General features: G+C 49.1%; 1 protein-coding gene across 1 annotated transcript in view; it reads left to right on the forward strand.

Annotated features, from left to right (window-relative positions):
* The window catches only part of LOC112954347 (transcription factor COE1-like), a 45,483-nt gene that overhangs the window by 2,468 nt on the left and 33,050 nt on the right, over positions 1 to 9,965 (forward strand). Inside the window, exons 2-4 of the mRNA XM_026047522.1 lie at positions 697 to 853; positions 1,133 to 1,196; positions 1,406 to 1,461. Coding sequence (XP_025903307.1) covers positions 697 to 853; positions 1,133 to 1,196; positions 1,406 to 1,461 — 277 coding nt within the window. The remainder of the gene's footprint in view (positions 1 to 696; positions 854 to 1,132; positions 1,197 to 1,405; positions 1,462 to 9,965) is intronic.

A 9,965-nucleotide genomic window follows, 5' to 3' on the forward strand; every position in this document is an offset into this window, starting at 1 on the left:
AAAAAAAAAAAAAAAAAAAAAAAAAGTCTTTAAAATGGGAGGCGGATTTCGCCAAAGGGCTCCCGGCCTCGCTTTCTCTCCTTCTGCCTCTCCTCTCCCTACGGAAAACTGATGCCGACTTTGCAGCCTGAGCCCTGGAGCCGGCACCAACTAGCAAGTTTTATGTTGACATCTGCTGGTGTCTCCCACCTCGGCCCGCACCCCTCCCTCCGGAGCCCTCTAAGGAAGGGAAAGTTCTGCAGGGACAACCCTGAAATATCTCGCGGCGGCTCCCGGAGCTGCTTTGCCCCGACCCTGGCGCGGGGAGGAAAGCCTCGGAGGACTGAAACTGAAAGATAAGGCACAGGGGCGATGCGGTGACAGCTTYGAGGCTCTGGCAGGACGGCACCGCTCCCCGACGTGCGGGGCAGCTGCGGGGCGCTCGGGGCGCTGGCGAGGTCGGGCAGCCTCCCGACCGGCCCAACCCGGGACTTGCGGGGCTGCTGCCCTGGGGCGACAGCGACCGGGATGGGATCGGCTCTGCGCTGCCCCGACGTGGCCRCGGTTGAGCGCGGGTCTCCTGTCGCCGGGACAGCCCGGGGGGCGGCTCGGCCCCGTGGAGTTCAGCCCGGTGTCGCCGGGCCCGGCCGGACCGGGCTGGAGGGCAGGAGGCCGTGACGTCGGGGCTGCCGCTAACCTGCATCTTTCTGGTCCCAGCGGAGTGGGTCTGGCCCGGGCTCACTTCGAGAAGCAGCCTCCTTCCAACCTAAGGAAGTCCAACTTTTTCCACTTCGTCTTGGCTCTGTACGACCGGCAGGGGCAGCCCGTGGAGATCGAGCGCACCGCCTTCGTGGGCTTCGTGGAGAAGGAGAAGGTGAGTAGCCCGGCTGCCCGCGGGGCCCCGACTGCCTCTTACTCTGCTCCCCTGGGGCCGCGGCAGCAGCTCGGCCCGGCAGCTTCCMCCCGGGCGCCTAGGTCCCAGCTAGGGAAGCAGCCCAAAAGGGTGCCCTGCTCCCCCGAGGTTCCTTTCCGGGACAGAGCGAGGCTGAGCTGCCCCGCGGCGCTCGGGGACACTGCTGTCCTAGTGATGGGGAGACTTCACAGCGCTTCTTTCTTTCTCTCTCTCCTTCCTTTCCCCATGTCCCTAATCCAGGAAGCCAACAGTGAAAAGACCAACAACGGCATCCACTACCGCCTGCAGCTGCTCTACAGCAACGGTAAGGGCTGGGAGCCCCCGCGACGGCCCCGCCACTCCCCGTAGCCTCCCCGGGGAGCGCGGCTGCAACCGCCTGCGGAGGACGAGGCGCCGCTGCGGCCCCGAAGCCTCCCGGGCACCCGTGCCCGGGGCCGGAGCCGCTGGGGCTGGCGGGCCCGAGCCGTCGGGCGAGCCGCGGGCGCCACTCCTCACGCCTCTGCCTTGTTTCAGGGATCAGGACGGAGCAGGATTTTTACGTGCGCCTCATCGACTCCATGACCAAGCAGGTAGGTGCTGCGGGGCGGCCGCGGAGGGCAGCGGCCGGGCGCGCTGCCGTCGGGGCGGCCCAGGGAGCGCGGTCGCGGCGAGGGGGACAGCGAAGCGGCTCCGCCCGCACCCCGGGCCGAGGAAGGGACCCGAGTGGCGGTGTCGGGGCGGCTCCGGCTCGAGCAGTGCGAGTAACCCCCCATCTAGCACCCCCCGACGGGAGCCGGCCGCTGTCGCTTCTGTTCGTCCTTTCTTTCTTCTCCCCGGCGAGTTGAGCTAGAGGAGGAGCGAGCGAGCGGTGGCCAATTTGCATGGAGCGGTAGCCCCCCGAGCGGCCGCGCCGCGGGCGAGCGGGGTCCGCGCTCCGCGAGAGCTGCAGGACAGCGAGCCTCGTAAATGGATTAGCCCTAATTTTAAGCTTGCTCTTTAGCTTCACAAACAGAGCCATAAAGTGTGTGACTGCCTATAAAACCGCATACTTTTCTGTATAAAAAACCCAGCATTTTAAAAAAGGGACTGTTTCAAGAAATCGATTTTGTTTTTAAACTCGTCATTCCAGCTTTCTCTTCTGCTCCTGTCAGAATCTTTTCCTCTCGTAATACGTTTTCTTTTAATAGCTAGCAATATTTTAAAGTCCTTTTTTTATTCCTTAGATGTGTTTTTTTTCTCCCTTCACATCCGTTTTCTTTATTTAAAAAAATCCAAAAATATATTTYATTAACAAAAAAGAAAAATACTAAGATTTTTTTTTTTTCGCACGGATAGGAAAAGTCAGACCCTGTATGTTTAAACCCTGCTGTCTGTAGGAAATCTCTTGGCTTGTATTTGAATTTCTTTTCTAGAGCAAAACAGAGCTCTAAGGGCTGAGTTTGTTTTAGAAAACTCTCTTTGATGGTCCCAAAACATCTTTTCCTGCTATTGAAGACTGCCTTTCAACAACAAAAAAAAGGAGAGGGGGGGAGAGCGTGGATGAATTTTACTAGGCAATCCACCGTGCATCTGAACTCTGTTAAACTCTACGCTTCTAAACAGAGCCCAGACCCTATAGGAATTAGAATAGCAGCACCAATCCCTGCTCCACAGCAAATCCTGGAAAGCGTTTGCTGTCATTCCTTGTTTTTGAGGCGCGAGTTGGTTAGTTTGTATTAAAAGTAACAAAATCCTTCTGATATGTGAACTCTTCTTAGTCCTTTGGAAGCTCGTGTGTATCACGGTAGCCCGTGCGAGGAAGGCTATCAATAAATATTATCTTTAAATAGCTTTCCTATCATTATGGAAATGCAAAAGCCTCTGTTCATAATCCTGCTGAAAACAGATCTCTGAACTCACGCGGAGCAATGGATTCAAAATAATTTTCTTAACAAAGGCATCTTGCATATGAAGAGTTCATCCTAAGGCACTGTTTGACCTCTTGGTCTCTCATTATTATCAAGTCATCAGAGGGTCTTTGGAGAGAAAAAGGGGACCCCCCTCACCCCCCGCGAGATACAGTTTATTTGTAAAACCTACCGGGTAGCTTTAAAGTACATTCACAATGAAGAAAAAAAAAATCTGTCCGATTTCCGGAAGTCTTACAAAAACAAACTTAGTTTTTGTAGTTAGTGCAATGTTAGGTAGTGCAGTTAGTTAGTGCAGATTTACAGGTTTTTGGGGAAAGTGTAATGGAGCTGAGAAGGGAAGAATTTAAGAACAAAAGCTCTCTGAAATTAGATTACGAAATAAGGAGTAAAAGGTTATTTCAGACAAACATGTTTCCTTACATATTAATTTCACAAATACAATTTCTTTAGACATGATTATAATTGCTTGTGAAAAGTAGGGTATTGTCATGTCAAAACTGTGGCATGTGCTGCTCTGATTTTTTTTTTTTTTTCAAGAGCCAAGGGATAAAATCTCCTTGCTACTGTTATTTTTTTATTATTTTTTTTTCTTTTTTCTTTTTTTAAGTGCAGTTATTTCAGAGATGTGATCACTTTGCTTCCTAACAACCATTTAGTAACCGAAGTTCAGCATATGGCTGCAGCTCGCCAAAATGTAGAATCTATCATTTATGCTTTACTACTGTGAATTATATAGAAGATTCTCGAGTAACTTTCAAATCATCAAACTGTAATTAAATATTGCAAAGACTGTCTGAAAATGTTTAATTTTTAATGAAAGTTAAATATATATTGTCAGTCTACTTGAAGGTGCAGTATTTTAATGCCTGACGCTCAGAACAAATTGGATAATGAAATGATTACTTTTAAATGAAACTGTTGCAGAACGATACATGTTTCAGCTGGCAAGGAGCTTCTCGATACTTGTCCAGGCACATTCACACACTCTGTAGTAGTGAATTCCCAGCCGAAAATTACAGCTACTCTGAGGTTTCTGGTGGCAAATTAAAAATCCCACAGAAGCAAAGCCTGCCTGAGTCAGGTTCCCCAGAACATACGGGAAAGAACCATCCGCCCTCTCCTTACGTTAAGAATATTTTAGTGTGGACAAATCGGTTGTAACTGCACTCTCTTGATGTCGCCAGCTCCAGAGTTTATACGAAGGTAGATTTTATTGAGTTAGGTGAGATAAAATAAAATGCTCTCGGCAAATCAGACTTCCTGCGTGTGGGATCGCTCCTCCCGGCGTTAGCACGGACGCTGCATTGGCAGCCCGCGTGGTACCAGCAGATGCACAGCCAGGGGTTCACAGTGCTGTATGCTGTATATACATATGCTGCATGCTGTATATACGTATATATACATATGTGTATATATAATAAGCAGGGGCGGTCTTTGGTGCTGTCGAGTTATCGATCGGTGTAGGTGGGGACGTGCCACGGYTGCTTGCAGGCTGTGCCTGGCCACGAGGCTCGTGCCAGGAGCCCTGCGTGGAGGGCAGCGCGCTGTCCCGGTGCCCGCTGAGTGTCGKCCGCGATGCGGCACGGGGAGCGGGCGGCACAGCGGGTCCCTGGATCCCCCGTGGGTCCCACGGCAGATCCCGCGTGTGGATATGAAGCGTCCGGGCTCRATCCCGCACAGCGAGCTGTCCGTGCGCAGCCGGGCTGTGGGAATTCTGAGTGGGAAACGACCGCGGGATTGGTCCCACGCTGCATCCTAGCGAGCCGTGGGCAGGATAAGGGGCTTGGCCCTGGGTGGCAGCCCCAGAGAAGGGCTGGGAGGAYGTGGCAGTTACGGGCCTTCGAGGGGTCTCGCTATGTTTCTAAAATGCGTGCCAGTCATTTTAGAATTGTAAATACAATGCTCAAATCGTTAATTTGGTGGGGAAATTCCTTTCACTGAGGGTAACAATATTGAACATCAATACTGTCTTAATTAAATTTTCTTTTATGTTATCTTGGCACCTCGTTTTATGTCAGGATCACATTCCTAATGTGTTCAAAACCCTGTAGGATCCCAAACTTTATAGCTGTTGCTTTCTGTAAACCAGCAGCTTTTGCTGMAGTAGGTCTGGCTCGAACAATGATGCGTTTTGAAAATGCCTGCAAAACGTGAAATATGCCTGCTCTAATAAAAGTGGAGTTTTTAGGCAAGCCTAAGGATTTTAATATATTTACCGAAAAGAGATGCCTGTTATTTCTTCAGTTACATTTTCATAAAGTTGAGATATTTCATATTAGGAAAGATGGAGGAAATAAATCTGAAACATGTTCCCCACCCAGTTTTCCTTCTGCCGTTCTCATCCATAAGATATAMGGGATGGTAACACGGCTCAGGCCTCTCAAAAATCRTAAGTTTATGAGATAGCTATTGTCTATTGCCAAGAGCCGTTGCGAGTCAAAAATGCTTCCTTCAGATGCTGGGTTTGTTTGGTTATTTTGTCTTTTTATTTTTTGGAATTTAAAATCTGGATTCAAATGATTTTTCTGTTGWTTTTTTTTCCCTCCCCCCTATCATGTTCTGTGATGTCTGCAGATATCCGATCGTCTCTGTCTTGTGYGTAGCGGGGCCCTTCGCTGGCAGCTGYGTGCATGGGGAAAAAATGGTATCAATAAGTTCAGAGGAGCCTTAGCAGAATCAGAGAAATTTCACACAAACATAAACCAAAGCCTAACCCGTACGACAGGGAAAGTTTGTGTTGCGCCAGATTTTAGCAGCTTTCTTGTTCCTTTGGTGACGTGTTAGAAGCGCAGGTGATTTTAATTTTCTTGTACGGAGAGGAGCGGAGAAGTTTGGAATTTGCATGCATGATCAGGACCTGTGTTTGGGAAAATGTAAACTCATCACAGTGGAAAATGTGTTGTTTGGAGTCTGAGGGTGAAAACAAAGCTGAGGATTTTGGAGAGACTGCCTGAGCCAGATGGCCTGGTGCATTCCCAGTCTGGCAGCCCAACTGCTCCCTCCTGTATAATATACAGCCATTTGTTCTGGGATATTTACGCTAGAGCTGTTTCCATGTGAATGTTTGAAAACCATTAAAAATGAACATATTAGGAGAGATAAATTTATTTAATTTGTGTGAATACATTGTTAAGCAGGAGGTGTATCAGAGGCAGAGGGAGACCGGGTAAAATAATTTGGTGCTGCTGTAGGGTATATGGAGCCACCTTGCAAGAAGGACCCCCCCTCGCCCTGGACCCCGGCGCTGTGCACTTATCTGGGAGAAACCCGTGTCGGGATGAGTGGAAATGTTGCCGGGATAAGACGTGAAAGCTCAGGGAGTGCAGAGTTAAGCGTTGGAAGCCAAATAAATGTAAAGCACTGAATCCGCAGTAGTTTCTGTATAGATCCACAGCGGATGCGAGGCTAAAGCTCCCTGGGTGAAATTCTGGCCCATCTGAAGTCAATTGCCAAACTCCTATTGAATTCAGCAAGGCCAGGATTTTATTTTCTCTCTGTGTGTATGTCTACATACGTCATTACAAATCATTTTGGTTCCTTTTTTTTTGAAAAGACCCTCATTCTAATGGGTTTTTCTTCCCTCTTTTTTGTTTTCTTTTTTTTTTCCAATGAGGGAGATAGTTTGTTGTGCGGAGCAGATGAGGGATTTGGAGGCGAGTGGTTTTCAGACCCTGGTGATTTCGCTCGCTTTCCTCCTCTTTTAAAATCAAGGCCACAACATAAGTGAATAATATTATGACCGCGATCTCATTCCTTCAAGATCGTCGCTTGTTCAGCTTAGAAAGCAGCATTGCTTGACTGGCAAATCGACGCTGCAAGACGCTTATGCCCTCGGTTGTACCAGCATAAATCTGGATTTATTCTGGAACAGCTAAGGACAAAACACGACTCTGTATTTTTCCAACTTATTTGTCGCCTGCTTCAGCGCTTCATCCCACAGCCTTTACTCAGCCAAAGCTCCCACTGGTTTAAACGGGAACTGTAGCCTTGATTTTTAAATTATCCCCCTTCCTCTTTTCTTTTTTACCAACTCCATCACTGAAAAGTTGATGTGAATTGTTTCGGAGGCACTTGTAGTCCAGTRACGACTGGGATGTACTTAATGCAGCAATTTGTATTTTTGGAACTATTGAATTACGTTTGATTTTTCTTTTTTTTTTTTTTTAATTTAAGTTTTAATTAATTTATTTTTTTAAAAAAACTTGCTTTCTTTAACTGGTAGTTGGGAAGTCTTGTATGTTGGTGCAAATGTTTAGGGACCTGATTTGGAAACCCGTTTGTGCCTGAGGGATTCTTGCTTCTCATAGAAAGGCTCTGTATGTGCATAAGTTTTTATCAAGTGCAAGGTGAGTTTTTTGGGGAAAATGTCAAAGTTGCTCAGGAGAAGAAAACATGTTTTAAGAAGCTGATGAAATACATAAAGTTAAGCATACAAGAAGTAAACAAAAGGAGAAAAGCAGAGGGTAGAATTTCGTATTTCCTTYGCTGGGGTTCTGTTGTGCAACTCCGGTGTGTATTCTCAGGCTTATTTTTAGCTCCGCTGTGGTCGAAGTTTATACACAGTAACTTTCACTCTATCTTTTATTAATGCTATTCCTRTTTGACAAAATTGCGGCTGTGTCCGCGTGATGTGGAATTGTGCCACGGCAACCTGGTTTTGAAACCTGAACTTTAATAATTGGAGAAAAAAAATAACACCATTCTCTTAAAAGTGTCTTTTTACATCTAAAGCTAAGACTTCTCACACCACTAATGCTGTAGACCCTCCCTGTAAAARAAATACTCCATGACAGCTATAAAGATCTGAAACTTTAGCAGTTCCTGTTTCCTTTTTGAAACTAATTGTAGAGTTAATGCTGCAAAGCAGCTTAGGGAGGGTCGGGCCCTGCCRGGCTCTCTTGCTGGCGTTGGTGGTAGTGGACGGTTGGCTTTGCACACCTGTTTGCAYGGGGAAATTGGGCAACGGGAATGGGAGTCGGGGCCGAGCTGCTTGGAAATGAACTCAGTGGTGGCTCACGCTTCCCAGAATTTCCTAGAAGTTCTCGGAGAAGGAAGATGCGCGGGAAGATTCCCGTTTTTGGGAAATGAGGAGGCGCGTGGCGCGATGCCAGGCGGGTGGGCAGCGAGGCCGGGGTGCAGATAGGGCTGAAGCGCGGCGCGCGCCAAGGAGGGTGGCTGGTGCTGAGCACATGGGGCAAGGTGATTGCGTGCCTMGCTGTTGGCTCTGCCTGCTCATTATTGCTATTTAGCAGAGTTATTTAAGYCGGTACCTGGAGGTTAAGCAAGCAGAGCAGCAGGAAGAGGAGAGGAGGAAGAGGAAGGGCAAAAAAAAAAAGGAAATTTGGAGGCTATGATTTGTCCTTCCTGGTGGCTCCTTTCACGAGGTGACCCCCACTGGGTACATTTATTTTAAGATTTGGAAGCCCAAGAAGACGAGGCCAAGCCCAGCAGCCCTCCCTTGGGCACTCTTCCCGCACGTTGCCCATGGATGAGCAGGGGCTGGGGAATGGAGGTGGGGAGCAGCCGCCTCCGATGGCTGCTCCCATCTCTGCCCTCTCCCGACGCCRATTATTCATTATTATTCATTGCTTAAGGACAGTGGGTGCTCTCCCTGTCGCTGCCATCGTGATGGCCCCGCTGACCCTGCGGCTCACCAGCTGCTCACTAATTTCCCTGGTTTGGTCCAGCAGAAGCCTCTCCCCACCTTCCCTCTTGATGCATGCAATGGAAATGGGGATCCTCTTTGGCAGGTTTTCCCAGACGGTCTTTATCACGGTCAGTTGTTGGGAAATGATTAAAAAAAAAAGTTGGATTATTTAATCCTTCCTCCAGCTTCCCAGGGCAGTGCAGGACGTGGATGGATATCATGCAGCYTTGCAAGGTCCTGTGCAGAGCAGCTGTAGCTCCCTGGTCTGAACGTGCACTGCAGTGCAGCTGGGAGCTGAACTGGGGTGCCGGGTCCCTGCCAATCCGGGGGTGTCTGGGCCGGACCCAACATCTACGTCATGTGCCCAGGGCCCCTGGGCCCCTCTTGTTCCCCCATCAGAGAAGCTGCMGGGCTCTCCCTGCTGGGGCGAAAGAGCCTAAGGAGACTGGAGTGGAACAGTTAAACTGGCATAAACGACACAGAGCCGTTCCTAATGTTATTTATGGAATTGCTAAATCATTGTAGAATGCTTGCTATTAATATTGCATGTTACTATTAGAAGGGAGTTGCAAATCAGCTCCTGCCCTTTCAGCGCTGCATGTGCCAGATTCATGCCCCAGATGTGGGTGCAGCACATCTTACGTGGGGGGCTCATGAGGGACTGGAAAGAGGACCCCATGATCCCCCTTCAAACTATAGATACCTGGCTTTTTCTCATTGGTATTTTCTACGTTTCTATCTCAAAACTGTCTCATTCCATAAAATACATTTCATCCATGCAACGTTCTGTTKTTTGGTCAACAGAATTTTGTCACTTTATCTGCAGAGTTTGTTTGCCTCCACCACCCTCCTTTTTTTTTTCTTTAAAAAGTCCATATGTTAGAGGTCACAGGGGTCCCACCACAGGCGAGGGGCAGAGGTGGCTATGGTGAGGGGCCCTGAGGTTTAGCAGCCCCCGTGCTGCTGCAAGGGCGGCGGCTTCTCCCTTTTGCTTTGCTGCCGGGAGATGCCCCCAGCGAGGGGCTGTGCTGGGATGACCCTAGGGCAGGTAGCACCCTCCCGGCAGTGTTTCCTTGCGTGCAAGACAGGGACGAGCCGCTGGGGTGGCTGGAAACAGCCCTRGTAGCGCTCAAAGGGATGGCGAGGCGCCGATCCCATGCGAGCCCCGTGGCCGGGCCGCAGGAAACGTGACCGCCGCTGTGTCTGTGCGCAGCTCCAAGGGCTTCCCCTGCTGCTCGCGAGTCAAATTTCGCCAGCCGTTTGGTGCTGTCTGCTTTGGTGTCCCTTGCACTCAYGGGGCCTGCTGCTGACTTATTTATATCCCTCTAACTCCGGGGCTGCTCTGCGAACATCGGCGGATCACTCGGTTCACGTGGAGAATCAGGGCCGAGCTCCTTCTGGAGCTCCCAGTAAAATGCCTGGTCTGTGCTGTGCACAGCTTTTGGAATTAAAAATATATGAGCCTTCTCTTTCTTTCCTTTTCATTTTTTTCTTTTTAATGAATAGGACCCAAATTGTGCCAAGCCTTGCTTTTTTT

This window comes from Nothoprocta perdicaria, unplaced genomic scaffold (genome assembly GCF_003342845.1).
Source record: "Nothoprocta perdicaria isolate Ctin4 unplaced genomic scaffold, notPer1 scaffold_5, whole genome shotgun sequence".
In the NCBI taxonomy this organism is placed as follows: Eukaryota; Metazoa; Chordata; class Aves; order Tinamiformes; family Tinamidae; genus Nothoprocta; species Nothoprocta perdicaria.